General features: G+C 42.5%; 1 protein-coding gene across 1 annotated transcript in view; it reads right to left on the bottom strand.

Annotated features, from left to right (window-relative positions):
* Window positions 1-13,230: 13,230 nt before the first annotated feature.
* The window catches only part of LOC104618418 (tensin-3-like), a gene marked incomplete at its 5' end in the record, with an annotated part of 7,717 nt that continues 3,530 nt past the window's right edge, over window positions 13,231-17,417 (bottom strand). Inside the window, 4 exons of the mRNA XM_010284001.1 lie at window positions 13,231-13,397; window positions 14,409-14,422; window positions 14,551-14,619; window positions 15,620-15,788. Coding sequence (XP_010282303.1) covers window positions 13,231-13,397; window positions 14,409-14,422; window positions 14,551-14,619; window positions 15,620-15,788 — 419 coding nt within the window. The remainder of the gene's footprint in view (window positions 13,398-14,408; window positions 14,423-14,550; window positions 14,620-15,619; window positions 15,789-17,417) is intronic.

Genomic DNA, 17,417 nt, shown 5'->3' with positions numbered 1-17,417 from the left:
CAGGAATGGATCTCAAGGTTGTACTAGGGTCTTCAGTCTTGTGGTGACATCCCTAATTCGGCCTCAAGGAGACAGCAATCCCCCCTGAAAAGAGGGTCCAGTCTGCAAATGGGTTCTTCCATTCTGCACAGGAGGGAATCACCAATGACTGGAACTCATCGTTGTTTCTTCTCAGCGCTGGTTGTAATGTGGGATTTGTTGCAAGGGGTTGGTCTTTCTGACCTTGTCAAGATTACTTGCGCAGGTTCCTCCTCTTTCTCATTAAGCGCTTCATCTGCCATACCCAAGGCCTCATACCCATTCTGTAAGGGTATCTTCAAGGGTATCTTAGAGGGTAAGGAGGGGTTTCTCTTACAGCTCTGTGCTGTGACCTTCTTCCACCCCTCCTTATCCCTTGTGACATTGCCTTCCTCCTGGCACAAAGCAGATCCAGCACTGGCCACCTTAGTGGCCACCCTGAGTTGGCTTGCACACATCACAGATAGCAGAGTACACCTCCATTGATCAAACTCCCTCTCAGACTCTCGAATACTCCTCAGTCTGCCCACCTCCTCCTGCAGCTCGGCCACCAAGCAGAGCAGCTCATCAATGCGGTCACACCTCCCACAGGTTTGCTGGCAATCACTTTCCACCCCTAGGAATATCCCTTCGCGCAGCCCCCAGATGGAACCTGGGGGGGGCCGCATGCTTGAACAGGAGCTCTGTCTGTGTCCTGCCAGGTGCTAGAAGGTCAGATGAAGCCGGGGACACTCCTTTTTGCGGGGTACTCGCCATACCGCCACTCACGCGACCGCCCGCCCGTTGGGAAACACGCGTGCTCCTCCGTTGCTGGGCTGAATGTTGTCGCCTGCTTAAACCTCCCGCGCTGCCGGGTGCAGGCTCCGCCCCTTGCTGTCTCGTCCAATCAGCGGCTCCGGGACCACTTGCTCGGGGGACGCCCCCTGTTGAGACTTGTCCCCGTGTGTCCCCACTCGTGTGTCCCGCCGCCGCTGCTGGTGCTCCTCGCACTGCTCCGGCTCCCGTTGCGAACAGTCGTTAACGGAGAAGTAGGAAAACAGAGTCACAGCTCCCTAGGGGCTGCTCAGGGGGCTGTGCTACTGTGAGCTGCATCACTGCCTCCCTTTAGCTACGTCACCCCACCAGTTGACAATAGGTCAGATCAAGATGAGACAATAAGGCAAAAAAAGATCAATGCTTCTTCTACAGAGGTTTTTTGATTGTAAATATTTGATACAAGAGCATGCAAGAAAGGAAATGCCTTGTTCACATGACCACAAATCCCAGGGATGACTTGAAAGTCAGAGAGATCCTCCTGCACACTCTTCAGGCACACCCAGGTCCAGGGCAGAGTTTACAGAGATGTGAAGAGGAAATACAAGCCAAGTTCCATTATATAGTGTAGGTATCCTGTAAACAGTCCCATAAACAATGCTACTGACCTTCACAATGTTATCAAAGGTCTCATGGCACTTTGCCTTGTGTTCCCATAAAGGTCCCAGAGTTGGCTAATTACACAAGAACCTGAGCTATCAGTCTTAAAAATAAGCATGTTTCTAACCGTGAAGAACTCCTGAAGATCTAAAGCCAAAAACCAAACAACACAAAGCAACTTCTGGACACCCTCCTGATTTTTTGACATCTCATAATTTTGCAGTTCTCAAGATCAGCTTTTTTTGTCAACGATGAAAGTTTTTTATATTTTCCTTAATGACCTGTTTATATCTAGATCATCCACTGTATTTTCAAAAGTATTTTCATTTTTTCCCTATATTACTGCTATTACGGTGATCTAAATGTAAGGCAAATGCAAGTCTTAAGCTACCCATACTTTTATTGGAGTAGAAATAAGAACTAGCAATGTTGATGGTATTAAAAAAAAAAAAGGTTAAATCCCCACATACTCTCCCTTTTCACCACAGCTCACTTTCCAAAAACTCCATGCCTAGCTCTGTAGCCTCCCTCTTTCCAAGGCTCAAGTTTACATGTTTTTCCACAGCATACCGTACAGTTGGCTCCCTCTCTAGGCATGTTGCTCTTTCAGCACAGCTGTCCTGGTTTCAGCCAGGATAGAATTAATTTTCTTCACAGAAGCTAGTGTGAGGCTGTGTTTTGGATTTGGGATGAGAAAACGTTGATAACGTTCTGATGTTTTGAGTTGTTGCTAAGTAGTCAAGGACAGTCCAAGCTTCCCATGCTGGCCTGCTAGCAAGGAGGCTGGGGGTGCACGGGAAGCTGGGAGGGGACACAGCCAGGACAGCTGACCCAGGCTGACCAAAGAGATATTCCATACCATATGACAACATGCTCAGTATATAAAGCTGGGACGGAGAAGAAAGAACGGGTGCAGGGACGTTTGGAGTGATGGCGTCTGTCTTCCCAAGAAACCATTACACGTGATGCAGCCCTGCTTTCCTGGAGGTGGCTGAACACCTGCCTGCCCATGGGAAGCAGTGAATGAATTCCTTGTTTTGCTTTGCTGGCATGCACGGCTTTTGCTTTACCTGTTAAACTGTCTTTATCTCAAACCATGAATTTCGTCACTTTTACTCTTCTGATTCTTTCCCCCATCCCACCGTGGGGGAGTGAGCGAGCGGCTGCGTGGGGGCTTGTTGCCGGCTGGGGCTAAACCACAACAGCCAAAAGGACCTTGTTGGTAGCGGCTGATTTTCTACATAGGTTTAAGGGCACAAAGCCCCATAAGCCCACACATTTCTTAACACTGTTCATTGCAGGTTGGCTTAAAAGCCCCATGCTCAGGGCTCAGGCAAGCCTTGGGCAGACCAAGCAGTACTCCCTCCCCTGATGCCATCTGGCCCAGGTGAAACTTTGAGCAATGGTCATGCCCAGACTCTTCTGTTTGTGTACCCTTTGGCTGGGGTGGGCGCTCAGCCAGGGCAACCAATATTGATGCAGAGCCTGGTCTTGGGAGAAGCTTGGACCTCAGCTGAAAGAGTGGATGTATGTGGAAGGTGTTGATTATGGGTACAATGCAGCAGCATTAGTGGTCTGAGCTACAACCTTTCTAATGCTCCACTTCCTCTGGTTTGACAAGAATGCAGCAGGAAGACCAAGTTCCTCATCTTGGAACGTGTTCCATCAGTCTTGGAGTGTGTGCCTAGAGAAGGAGGTAACTTCTCCTAGACATAACTTTCTCCTAGAGAAACTGGCAGCTCATGGCTTAGACAGGTTTACTCCTCGCTGGGTAACGAACTGGCTGAACGGCCGAGCTCAGAGAGTCATGGTGAATGGCATTAAATCTGGCTGGCGGTCGGTCACAAGCGGTGTTCCCCAGGGCTCAGTTCTCGGGCCGGTCTTGTTCAATGTCTTTATTGATGATCTGGATGAGGGGATCCAGTGCTCCCTCAGTCAGTTTGCAGATGACACCAAGTTGGGTGGGAGTGTTGATCTGCTGGAGGGCAGGAAGGTTCTGCAGAGGGATCTGGACAGGCTGGATCGATGGGCTGATGTCAACTGTATAAGGTTTAATAAGGCCAAGTGCTGGGTCCTGCACTTGGGTCACAACAACCCCATGCAATGCTATAGGCTTGGGGAGGAGTGGCTGGAGAGCTGCCTGGCAGAAAAGGTGAACAACTATACTTGGCTATACATTGCACAAACTTTCATCGCACTTTCCCCATGTAACACTACAGGCTTAGGGAAAAGCAGCTGGAAAGTTGCCCAGCAGAAAAGGACCTGGGGGTGCTGGTTGACAGCCAGCTGAATATGAGCCAGCAGTGTGCCCAGGTAGCCAAGGCAGCCAACAGCATCCTGGCCTGTATCAGAAATAGCGTGGTCAGCAGGATGAGGGAAGTGATTTGGCACTAGTGAGGCTCCACCTCGCATACTGTGTTCAGTTTTGGGCCCCTCACTACAAGAAAGACATTGAGTTGCTGGAGCGTGTCCAGAAAAGGGCAATGAAGCTGGTGAAGGGTCTGGAGCATAAGTCTTACGGGGAGCGGCTGAGGGAACTGGGGCTGTTCAGTCTGGAGAAGAGGAGGCTGAGGGGAGACCTTATCGCTCTCTACAATTACCTGAAAGTGGGTTGTGGTGAGGTGGGTGTTGGTCTCTTCTTCCACGTAACTAGTGATAGCACAAGAGGAAATGGCCTCAGATTGCACCAGGGGAAGTTTAGATATTAGGAAGAATTTCTTTACTGAGAGGGTGATCAAACATTGGAACAGGCTGCCCAAGGAGGTGGTGGAGTCACCATCACTGGAAGTATTTAAAAAGCATGTAGATGTGGCCCTTCAGGACATGGTTCAGTGGGCATGGTGGTGTTGGGTTGATGGTTGGACTTGATGATCTTAAAGGTCTTTTCCAACCTTAATGATTCTGTGATTCTGTGTGATTCTGTGATCTCTCTCTTTTTCCTTTTTGTCTTGAAACAGCCTTTATTTCCTGCACTGGGTCAGGGAGCCAATGTGTTCCCGTGCAACACCCATTGCAGCACAGCTCTTCTTAGCCAGCTCTAACCACTAGAGAATCCTTCCTCAGAAAGGGAAAAAAATGGTAAATCCATTTTTCTGGGGCATATCCTGGAAATGTATCTGGAAATATTGGGTGAGCTGGATTTTTCAGAAAGAAAGTTTTGATAAACTATTTCTCCTATTCCTGAGCCAAGTAGCATACACATACACATTCACTTGAACTTTATGAGTCAAACTGGAGAGTGTAAAAAACATGACTGCTTAAAAACTGGTTAAATCCCATCATCTTTAAACAGGTCTGTAATCTACCCAACATGTACAAACAGAGATACTAACAGCTCCAGAGATACTAAGTCAACCTCAGCTACTGCCACTAAAGATAGGCAAAGGTCCTGATTTTTCAGATGCACAGACCTACGACTTTACTACCTCAGAAATCACAAGAACAATTAATAAATTGAACATAGTATTAATGTTTACAGGTCCACTACTCAAGGCATTTGCCAACAACATCTAGCATATCTAGTTTATTGATATTAACTTGAGACTGGATTTTTCCATGCAGGAATCTAGAATTTTATACATGATTAATGATCTCCTTTGGGGGGAAAAAAAAAAAAGCCAAACAAAATCTTGTGAGACACTTCACATTGTTCCTCTTTTACAGTGATTGCAGCCATTTCAAACTCACATAGGATTTTTATCTCTCCAGCACTTTCTAAACATCTTACCTGTTACATCTCAGCAACATACTGCTTTTGTCTGGAAGTACATACACACTTAGATAACCTTACTGAGAATGCAGTCCTTACAAATGGCCAACCTTTGTGTAACTATGCACACAGGAAAATGTATACACAGACGGTATGTCACTCAGTGAACTGGACTGAGGTTCAGGCATGAACATAAAGATATCCCAGGTCTAATAAATTCATCAGAGGTAACAGCAAGTAAAATTCTGAGATCTTCAGTGAGTTATTCTAACAAAATGAGTTATAGAAGTCCTAAGCTATTGTGAAATGTGATTAAACATTAACACTGCAGAGATACAAACCATGCTTGTTCTGCTTCTTCTGAGGAATAGATATGGTTCCAAGAAATAACCCAGAACAAATAAAATCAAATATCAAATGTTCTCCAATTAACTAGACAATGAGAGATCAAATATATATTTGACAGGAACAAATATTCATATCCATAAGTCTCAGTGCATGTACATACCATATATTGTTGGTTTGTCACTACATGATCGAGACCAGCGTTTGGGATTTTTTAGGTAACCACCTTCTGAGGAAGAAGACTGACACATATCAAGCCAGATTTCCTCATAAAAATCCGTATTAGCACTCCTAAGTGCTATGTCAAATGCCTGGCACTTGCTACAGAAAGAGACCAAAGCAGTCAAAAGTTGTTTGAGCACTCCCACAAGGACAATGATTTCATCCAGCAGCTACTTTCAGGGGTTGTCCTTCTTTGTCACTTTGAGAAAAACATGCTGATATATGTGAGAATATGGCTGTGAGCTTGCTATAGCACTCAGTTATATGAATGCATTTTAACTACTTTCATATGCAGGGAGAGGTTTGTGTGCTGGGAAGCTTCCTTCTGAGGTCTGAGGGCCTCATCTCATCACTTGCATGTCCTAGGTATAAACAGCTATCATCCACTTCAATGGGCGTTTCACATTACCTTGCAAATGAAAAGGCTGGAAACTAGTACTTCAATATACAAATCAACATAGTTCTGTTTATTTTGACAGCTGGATTATTTTACTGCAGTAAATATAAGCACGCAGATTTCCTGGACCAAGCCCATCCCACGTTTTGATCCCCCATCCATACTGCATTTCATCTAAGTTTGTTCTTCTGTATTTTCTTTCAAGCCTGCCATCTCCTTTACAAACCAACCACAACTTGTATATAATACAGGTGGCAAGAGGAGAAAGCCTACAAGTCAAATTTAATTAGGCAGGATATGAATAGCTGTAGATCTTAAAAAAATAGTATTTGAGGATAGTATGTACACAATACCAGAAAAAAAGTCATTGTTGTACAAAAAGCTAATTCTATGTTTTCAAGAACTCTTGAAACAACTCTTTACCAAAGATCTCGTAAGATTTTTACAATGATGAAAACATAATTTCATGATTTTAAATACTTAGTTTTTTAAAAGGCCATGCAGGAATTTGAGGTGAATCCATTTTTTAAGTCTTCTTAGATTACTGGGAGGGCACAAGCAGTTGGTTGCAACCTGGAACAGGTTCCGTGTAACATTGCCAAAAATGCGTACCTAAGCAGAAATCTTTAAGGGGAAAAGCACCAGCTGCTTGTGGATCATAGAATCATAGATCATGGAATGGTTTTGGTTGGAGGGGACCTTAAAGATCATCTTGTTCCAACACCCCTGCCGTAGGCAGGGATACCTTCCACTAGATCAGGTTGCTCAAAGCCCCATCCAACCTGGCCTTGAACACTTCCAGGGAGAGGGCATCCACAACTTCTCTGGGCAATTTATTCCAGTGCATAAAGAATGTCTTCCTAATCAAAATCTACCCTCTTTCAGTTTAAAACCATCACCTGTCATCCTATCACTATACTCCCTTATAGAGTCCCTCCCCATCTTTGCTGTAGGCCCCCCTTGAAGTACTGGAAGGCTGTTATAAGGTCTCCCTGGAGCCTTCTCTTCTCTAGGCTAAACAACCCCAACTCTCTCAGCCTGTCCTCATAGGGGAGGTGCTCCAGCCCCTGATCATCTTCGTGGAGTCAGCATGGCTTCATCAAGGGGAAGTCATCATTGATCAGCCTGATAACCTTCTGTGATGAAATGACTGGCTTGGTAGATGAGGGGAAAGCAGTGGACAATGTATTCCTGAACATCAGTATGGCCTTTGACACTGTCTCCCATAACACCCTCAGAGACAAGCTGTTGATGCAGGGGCTGGGTGAGCAGACAGTAAGGTGGACTGAAAACAGGCTGAATGGCCGGGCCCCGAGAGTGCTGATCAGAGGCACCAAGTCTAGTTGGAAGCTGCTAACTAGTGGTGTACCCCAGGGGTCCATACTGGGTCCAGTCCTGTTTAACATCTTAATCAATGACCTGGATGATGGGGCAGAGTGTACCCTCAGCAAGTTGGCTGATGACATAAAGTTGGGAGGAGTGGCTGGTAGGCCAGAGGAGCATGCTGCCATCCAGGGGAACCTCAACAGGCTGGAAAAATGGGCACACAGGAACGCCATCAAGTTCAACAAGGTGAAGTGCAAAGTCCTGCACCTGGTGAAGAACAACCCCACACACCAGCATATGCTGGGGACCATCCAGCTGGAAAGCAGCTTGGCAGAAAAGGACCTGGGGGTCCTGCTGGACACCAAGTTGAACATGTGCCAGCAGTGTGCCCCTGTGGCAAAAAAGACTAATGGTATCCCAGGCTGTGTTAGACCAAGTATTGCCAACAGGTCGAAGAAGGTGATCCTTGCCCTCTACCCAGCACTGGTGAGGCCACACCTGCAGTACGGCGTCCAGTTCTGGGCTCCCCAGTACAAGAGAGACATGGGCACACTGGACAGAGTCCAGAGAAGGGCCATGAAGATGATTAAGGCCCTTAAGCACCTCTCCACTGAGGAAAGGCTGACAGAGCTGGGACTGTTTCAGCCTGGAGAAGTCTCAGGGGCATCTTACTAATGTCTAGAAATATCTGAAGGGAGGGTGCAAATAGGACAGAGCCAGGCTCTTTTCAGTGGTGCCCAGTGACAGGACCAGAGGCAATGGGCACAAACTGAAACACAGGAAGTTCCTTCTGAACATCAGGAAACACTTTTTTACTGTGGGGGTAACCGAGCACGGGCACAGGTTTCCCAGGGAGACTGTGGAGTCTCCATCCCTGGAGATACTCAAAAGCTGTGTGGACATGGTCCTGGGCAACTGGCTCCAGACAACCCCATTTGAACAGGGGAGTTGGACCAGATGACCTCCCTTCCAACTTCAACCACTCTTGTGATTCTGCAAAAATTAAAACATTAAAATTGGTACAAATATTTGTGCTTTATGTATCACACTAAATGTCTTCAAAGGAAGGGAACAGTCCTGGTTTGACATCCTTTGCAGTGACATGTAATGCAAATCCCTTCTCAGATATTCAGCAAGGTCCCTAAATTCCCTAATAGCTCCCCTTTGCCCTCTTGGTAGTCTGCCAGTCTTGCTACGTCTCCTGCAAGCTTCCTGTTTCTGACTTACACTTTTGAGAACCTCTTTAGCTATTTGCCCTCACAATTTCCTCTGTGCACACTGCCTGATGTAGTTTACACTATTGTGTAAACTACCTTGCGCTAGGTGTCAACAGTGGAAGGAGAGGAAGGGTTTACTCTGTCTATCCAGTGGGCCAAGTTTTCTTGTTCTTAGAGTTTTCTAATGTAAGTATTTAAAAAAAAAACCCACAAGGCAGCAGCTTGTGTCCCTTTTAAGAGTCTGGCTCTTTAATTCAGAGTCCCTCCAAAGAAATTAAACTAACTGACGAAGACTAAAGAAGAGCAGGTCTCTGCACCCTTTCAAAGACAAAAATGTAAGGGCTGAGTGCTGACTCGTTTAGCCTTGCCAAAGGAAGACTGAGGGACACAAGGGGGGGTCAAATCTCTTGCTATAAATACCTCAGGGAGAAAACAGTTATTCATGCTAAGAGACAATGCTGGCAGAAGAACAACTGCATATACACTAGCTGTGAATACATTTAGGATGAATACTGAAAGCAGATTTTCATCCACTGGAGCGAAGAGACACCAGAGCAGCCTTCAAAGAGGAGCAACAGCAGCACGTGTGCACAATGGCATCCAAGTTCAAGAACAAGAGTTTAACAGGAGACGGGACTGACACAGAAGACCCATTTTACTGCTGCATCCTTGTCATCTGTTCCACATTATAATTCATTCCGATGAAAGATGAAGACTTTTAATTAATAACTCTGTGGCATGTTACACCCCTGCATAAACCTCACGATGGCCTGTAGTGATGAATGACAGCCAATCACACTAAATAAAAAATTCCTGCCAGTTTATGCCTCATAGAAAAAGTATCAGCATGACATACCAGAGTTTATCAGTCTCAGAAATAATCCCAATAAAGCATGTATATAATTCAACCTTCAATGTGTGGCTGACATACAGATTTTGTACTCAGATTGCTATTTCAGCTACGGGCTAGATTTCTCACTTCCTTCATGCTCCTCTGGAAGTTTTTCCAATGTAGTCACCGTGGAGGCACAGTTAAATGGGTACAGACATCTCCAAAGGTGACATCATATAGTCCTCCTTCTTACACTGAAATACGCCATGCAGGCAAAAGGCACTTTTATACCATTAAAACCGCAAATGAGCTAGGAATATCGTATGCTTTAATTAGACTTGAACCACTAACACAGTCTCATGTGAAGTCAAGTCCTTGAAAGAAATCTTTAAAACAAAACTAGACCTGTGTCAGCATGAAACCTATTCTTGCCTCACCAAGGTTTTGCTCATTCCCTGGTTCTGAATGCCAGAAGATAACTTTCTTTCATAACAGACTGCCCTGTAACATTGTGTTGTGAATTTCACATTCATAATTTTATTATAATCTGCATAGAGGCGATATCTGAAGAGCAGAGAAAATGACTATACAAAGAATTTATAGAACATTCATTTACATACTAGAGACCTTTTGATGCTTCTTTACAGTTTCAAGAAAAAGGCAGAAATTTTCACTAGTAGGTAAATCCAAGAAGGAAACATTAAATTTTTAATGATACTGTTGGATACACGGAAACCATTGAATTAAAAACATGGCTTTTAGCATTTTTTGTAGTTTAACACTGTATGATTATAACAGTACACTTACTAAGCAGGTTAATAGGAATCTGGCTAAATACATGTGTCAACTTGCTGCCATTAGTTATGAAACTGCATATACATATCTACCAAAAACCTTGAAAGAAAGTGCTGTATTAACTATTTAGTCTTGTATTTGCCATGGACATAAGTTTTGTGAATATCTTTCTACATACACTACACAATGGTACATCCTGAACTATTTTGCTTTGTGCATTTTTTAATCCATTAAAAAGAAAAAGCACGGGGCAATATACCATCCAAAGGAATGCATAATAGAAAACTTCCCTTAGAAACAGGGCAAATTCTTTTTTCCCACTTACAAGTAGAGCTAAACTCCCAGGAAACACCACCAGGAGTATCAGCATTCAATTCCTTATGCTCTTAAATTCAGCAGGCCTTGAGAAATCACAAGGAATAAAAAATAAGGCCCTGAATGGAAATGGTAATATATGGGGGAAAAAAAAAGACACTTTATTTTCAGCCCAAAGGCCAACACTTGGTGTCTAACAAGACATGCTAAAATTTAAGTATCATCTACAGAAGTGAAAAAATACAGTAAAAAATTCTGCCTCATTTCAATGCTCACAGCACATCAGATATAAATCTAATTGTGACTTAAATCTAATTGAGATGTCAGCTGAAGAAATTCAAAGGGCTCCAATGGGCTGAGAAGATTAGGCAACTGGTTTCTTGGTGCATCAAAAGAATATTAAAAGGAAACTTGTCCTCACATGTTTCAAAAGAATCCAAGCTCCTAAAAGTAAGAACTGCATTTTTTTTTGGATGGTACATAAACACCATTTAAGTAGTATACCTCTGCGTCAGAAGAACAGAATTATTTGGTACAAATCAGAGGCACTTGCTTTTGTTGCTTCAATGGTAGCTACTACACTTTGGATTGCTTCACCCTTCTACACACATCCTATGCCCACTACTACTAATACACCACTTCCTGGTCCAAATACATCAAACTTCAAATCTTTCTTCTCGCTCCCTCTCTTCCCCACCACCGTTCCTTTTAAAAAGTGTGAAGTTATTTATAGAAAATTCATAGTTGCACAAATAATTTCGTAACACTTTTGGCTATGGTCACTGAATAAGGTTTCCATGGTCCTAATACTTTAGGAAATAGGAAGAGAGCTGTTAATAAAAACTAAGTAATAATTTATACAGGACAAACGTAGTTCAAACTGGTGGAACCTTCTTACAATATAGGCCAACTAGAGTTTCCCATTCCACTTAACCATTATTTAGTACAAGTGGATAAAAGGATTAAATCCTCCAAGTGGGTACAGTTCCTAGTTAATCCAGTGCCTCATGCATCAGTATGCTGAATTCAGCATGTTATTTTATTCCTCAGGTTATTAATATAATGTTGACAGCCACACATCAAAGAAACAGAGGCAATGAAACTTTTCAGCACTGTCTCACTGCAGCTGAAGTTACCATCAGTTCTGATATGGGGGCCTAGTATTGTTTTTTGGAGTGAATGGGGGTTGCTCAGTAGACCTCAGCAGCTTACGTTCCTCGTGAAGGTTTCCACTGCAACCTACTGTATCAATTTTCTGTAAAGCTAGCTAGCGCTTTGTTGTGCACTTAAAATACCACTGTGTTTAAAAAGATGCAGAGATATGTACAAGTGTGATGGTTGTAGAAATCATGACATAAATGGTCTCAAGAAATGGGACAGAGTAACAAAATAAATTCCATTCCCTTTTGGATTTCCTGACTCAAGGAATTATTAAAAAAAATTATAAACCAAAAATAGTTCCTACTGTTAGTTCCTACTAAAAAAAACCCCAAAATTCCTCAAAGCTCCAATAAAAAGAGGGCCAAAAAAATCCACAATGTAATTATGTACTAGGCTAGGGAACAAATGTTACTACCAAAACAGTACTGCAGCGACAGGAAATGGGAAGTATTTTGTCACTGTAAGACAAAAGTCAAAATATGAAACTATTGCTTATTGCAAGGCACAGGCTATACATACTTTTACTTATGCAAAATAGCACTAAAGAGGCAAAGCTCAGCAATGGTCTAGTTTAAGAATATCCATACGACACACCAGGATCTGAGACCTACTATAAATAATCTGGCACAGGTAAAAATACATAAATTATAAAATTTTCTTCTTTGCTTTTCCCTCATTTTTATCCTGTAATTATTAAAATACAGAATCTTCCCTGCTTAGTTCTCTGTATAAAAAAAAAATAAAGACACAAAAAATCCCAATTACAAAATAGATTTCCACACAACCTTTTTTTTTTTCCTGCCACCTCTCCCCCATTTAAAATTTTTCAAACTGAAACAGACCAAGAGAGCATTCTCCCTGAATACACCACATTGCCACTCCTTTCTTATCAGAAATCAACTTGCACAAACCTTCTCTTCACATACATCTTCCCCTTTCTCCATTCAGTTCCCATCACTGATCACATAACGATGAAGGGAAGAGCAAATAGTCTTCCTCAGGCCATCATTCTCTTAAGAGCATATCTGCAAGGCCTATAGCTACCATTGATGCAACTATGGAAAGTGTCTTTGTGGAGGTTATACAAAACATTTTCTGCACAAAATAAGTAGCACAGCCTAGTGAGTATTTCTGCTCCAATAAATGTTGAGAAACAGCATGTGAAAATATATTAGAAACCCTTCAGGAGAAAAGATTTTCATTTATGCTTCATTCAGGTACGGGCTACATAGGTTTCGGTGGCACCCAGCTTCTTTTGTTTTGTCCTTTGATATAAAAACAAAGAAACAATGCTTTCTTAAGTCAGAGGCATCTTCAAAGAAAAGGCTGAACTCTTGCAAACACAATGCAGACAGACTGTCCTCTGCTTTCCTTCTTGGGAATGACAAGGTTCAGACGCTGCTGAATAGGCTTTCTCCCCCTCACAGTGCGTTCCTTCAGTGAAGTCAGTGAAGAGCTCCGAGTCAAGGATGGGAAGGCATCAGATCTTCTTCTGGGATCCGATCATGACCTTTGATACAAAGTTCACAATGGCGCTGGCAGGTTGCTCTGGATCGTGCTCTGCAAAGAGGTGGCATACGTTGTCTGTGGCACTGCCCTGCTTCCTGGCAACGAACCCAAATACTCTGCAAGGGCAACAACCACAGTCTATCAGAGAAGAGACAGCCAGCCATTGTCTCACTTCACAAAGCAAAAAAAATACTGCAGAGACCAAAAGCACAAATCAGACTTCATCTGTTGTGATGGACAAGGTCCTGTGTGACTGCTAGACACAGTGGTCTAGATGTACCAGCCAAGTCAGGAGCTCCCGAGTGGCTCAGGATGGCCAGAGTCGGGGAAGCAGACTGTCCCCTTCCTTCTACTTTGTCTGTATTGCATCCTGTACAGTTTGCTGTCAGAGGCATGCTGCTCACCCCAGGGATGTATTTAATCTGATTCAATACTGCTGTTCTCTTACCTACCTTGGGGGGTGTGTGGTGTGGTGTGTCAGGAATCACCTAAAGAGAGGTTTTGAGGTCCACACATCTCAGTGGACAGGGTACTGGAAAGAGCACTTAAGCCATCTATTTCTGTCCCTTTCCAGAAACCAGTGCCTGAATGCTCTCTGCCTAGGGTTTTTCTTTTGGTAAAAGGGGGACAACAATGTTTGCCTTCAACAGAAAACACTTTGCAATCCCCTGGTAATTATGTATTTATGCCACATATGAGCATTACTAGGAGTGTTTTCATCTATGTGGCATGTGTGTCTTGGTTTTTTTTGTTTGGTTGGTTGGATTTTTTTTAAGCTACCAGTCTAAGTGAGACAAGTAAGCTTGTGTTAGTGTTGCTGGACAAGAGGAACACCAAAGTGAGTAGCAAATGGCTGTTTTCATTTCTGAAACTGCAGTCAAATCACAGACCTGCAACTTAAAGCATGCTAGCTCTGGCTCCAGACAGCCCACCATCACATAATTAGGCCCTGACTTGCAGAGGTGCAGATGAAGTAACTGAAGTCTAATTACAGTGGGCAGAGAGACTTGTCTCTGAACAGCTGCGTTCCATTCTATATCTCTGACAAAAGATAATTTAGAACACTAAGAAACTCATCACTGTATGATATTCCTAAAACATTCAGTTAAAAGAGACTCAGACAGGTGTTCACTTACTTTGCAGAAAGGCCATCTTTCACCCATCTTGTTGTCCATTAAGAAAGCAGTTAAAAAAAAAAAGGAACGGAGAAATAAAAATGAAACCTATGTTAGTTTGTTTTGTAGATCAACAATACAAACAAGATACTAGAAATACTGCCTGTCTTCCTTACTTTCTGTCCTGGGGATCCAAAGCACAGAAAATAACAGTGTTGACTGGATAATGTCGCCGAAAAAAGAGTCTGGATAGGAAGGAATAAAACAAATTTTAGGAATAGTTAAGATACTCAAAATTTAAAACAATAAACAGATCTGAAAAATAAATTATATTTAAGCTAAATTTAGTAATAACGATATATATTTTTGTTATCTCTGAGTGACTCTGAAAGACACCTGACCCGCTCCAACCAAATAAATCCATATTTAGAATAGTAACATCAAGTTTAGATGAAAGAAAACTTACCCTCAAGCTAAGAAAAAGAACTAGATGTATGAAACCTATATTTTCTAAAAACTGGCCATTTAGATACTATGTCAGTGGGAAATGCAACTTCTTGGAACTTGTGAATAATTTGATTATATTAAATTTCAAAATATAGGCACTCCTAGGCATTATAATTTAAGGTTTTGTCCTTGATCTCCTATAAATGCTTGTAGACCCCATGGAATTAAGAAGTCTAGCAGGTTTTTTTTTTTTTAAACCTATAATGAATTCCTGTTGTCCCTCCCTTGTTACTGTCAGTTTTCAAATCTGAAGACTTTGTTGTAGCCTTAATAGCATTCACTGCAAAGTAAATATAAATTAACTTTTTACCACAGTATTTTACTACTACCCAAAGACTACCCAAAGCACTACTGCAAATACTGGAGATACAGCGTCTGCTTAGGCCAACTCTGTTCTGTGATACTGGTGAAAGATACCATGAAGATAAATTATTTCAATGGATAGGTTGAATATCAAATGCTGGCAAAGCATTACTTTCAAAAGAAATAACAACAATGAAAAAACTGCCACAGCAAAGTCACCAGAGGTAAGAGCTGCCATGTGGAAGTAATGTCCATAGCTTAAAACATTCATTTGCCAGCACTGCAGACAGCTGACACTGTCATGGCCACTCTTGAGGCAGTCCTATTATGCTCTAAGACAGAGACTGCAGAAAATAACTAGGAAAATCAAATCAACTGCAGCCAACATTTCTTGCGGACAAGGTGATATTCTCTTCCCATCCCTCTTTGGCTTACTTTCTTTGATTATCTGTCAATGTGATTCCCTGCGCAGACACCTTGAAATGGACAACGGTTGAGATGGGAGAAGGATCTTGCATCAGCGTCAGGCTGAAGGCTTTCTGTACTGCTTGGTAGCCCGTCAGGGACTCCATCTCCACTGAATTCAGGTACCAGACATTACATGCTGTAATGAAAGAGGGGAAAGACTTTGAGAGGTCATTACCCAACAGCAAGCAAACAGGTATTTTCTGAACAAAACCAAACAAAATGTGCATTTGTAAAGTAAACAGGGAAGACTGGCAGAAAACTACCACAGCTTCTATGTGTGCCTCACCTTGTCCCACTGCTGCTTCACAGACTATATTTTTGGACGTCATAGGCCTTTTGCTGTCCCTTTGTTTTTAATACCTTTATATTTAAGCCAATGATTGTATTTATCTATTACGCACAGATCCTGAAATTTAAATACAAGACAGCAACAGAGAGCGGCCACTTATAGGTACTACTACAGCAAAAGCATTCCTGAGGAGAACGAACTGGGATATTTTGCTTTTAAGTTCAATTACAGCAGCCAATAAGAAAATGCACATTTTTGCAGCATACATTCACACATTTTACACTTTCAAATGATACTTAATCATAGAAATCATAGAATCATTAAGGTTGGAAAAGACCTTTAAGATCATCAAGTCCAACTGTCAACGGAGCACCACCATGCCCATTAAACCATGTCTCAAAGTGCCACGTCTACATGTTTCTTGAACACTTCCAGGGATGGTGACTCCACCACCTCCCTGGGCAGCCTGTTCCAATGTTTGACCACTCTCTCAGTAAAGAAACTTTTCCTAATATCCAGTCTAAATCTCCCCTGGCCAACTTGAGGCCATGTCCTCTCATCCTATAACTAATTACTTAGGAGAAGAGACCAACAAACACCCACGTCGCCACACCCTCCTTTCAGGTAGTTGTAGAGAGCAATAAGGTCTCCCCTCAGCCTCCTTCTCTCCAGACTGAACAAGCCCAGTTCCCTCAGCTGCTCCTCATAAGACTTGTGCTCCAGATCCCTCACCAGCTTCATTGCCCTTCTCCAGACACACTCCAGCAACTCCATGTCCTTCTTGTAGTGCTGAACACAGCATTCGAGGTGCAGCTTTACCAGTGATGAGTACAGGGGCACGATCACTTCCTTGCTCCTGCTGGCCACACTATTTCTCATACAGGCCAGGAGCTATATTCAAAGGAAACCACTAACTTGTTTGACACGACAAGAACATTTTCACCCCATAAAGAATTGAGGGTTGTTGCAAAGCTCACTTGTCATTAATTCCATAGTGTTTTGTATCTTTAGCGATTTTAGGGCAAAGGAAATTCCACATTGAGAAAAATTACTGACTTGGGTATTTTTAGATCTATCCTTTATCTCAGCATGCACTTATTTTTAAAAGCCCTATTCCTCTCCTAAAGATAGCAGTAACTTCTGAAGTATCTCTATAAAATAGAAGCTCATTGGTTTCTAAGGCTACTGAATAGTTAATTTTTTTACCTGGTCTCATTATCAAATCTGCAGCAAGCACTAGGAAAAGAAGTACTAGTATTATAGTAGTACTGTAGTACCAAGTAATACTGCATAGTACTACATAGTAACAGTACCATATAACATTATACAGTATTTATTATTATTATTATTATATACTATTAATAGAATTATTCACATGCTTAAATACTTTAGGACTGTATAAAGTCAAATTTACAAACAGATTAAGAACATCTTTGAAATTGAAAAGGCCTCCTAGTCTTATTCTACAACACAAGC

The sequence above is a fragment of the Phaethon lepturus genome, unplaced genomic scaffold, assembly GCF_000687285.1.
Source record: "Phaethon lepturus isolate BGI_N335 unplaced genomic scaffold, ASM68728v1 scaffold4353, whole genome shotgun sequence".
NCBI lineage: Eukaryota > Metazoa > Chordata > Aves > Phaethontiformes > Phaethontidae > Phaethon > Phaethon lepturus.
This window is presented reverse-complemented; position numbering and strand designations above follow the sequence as displayed.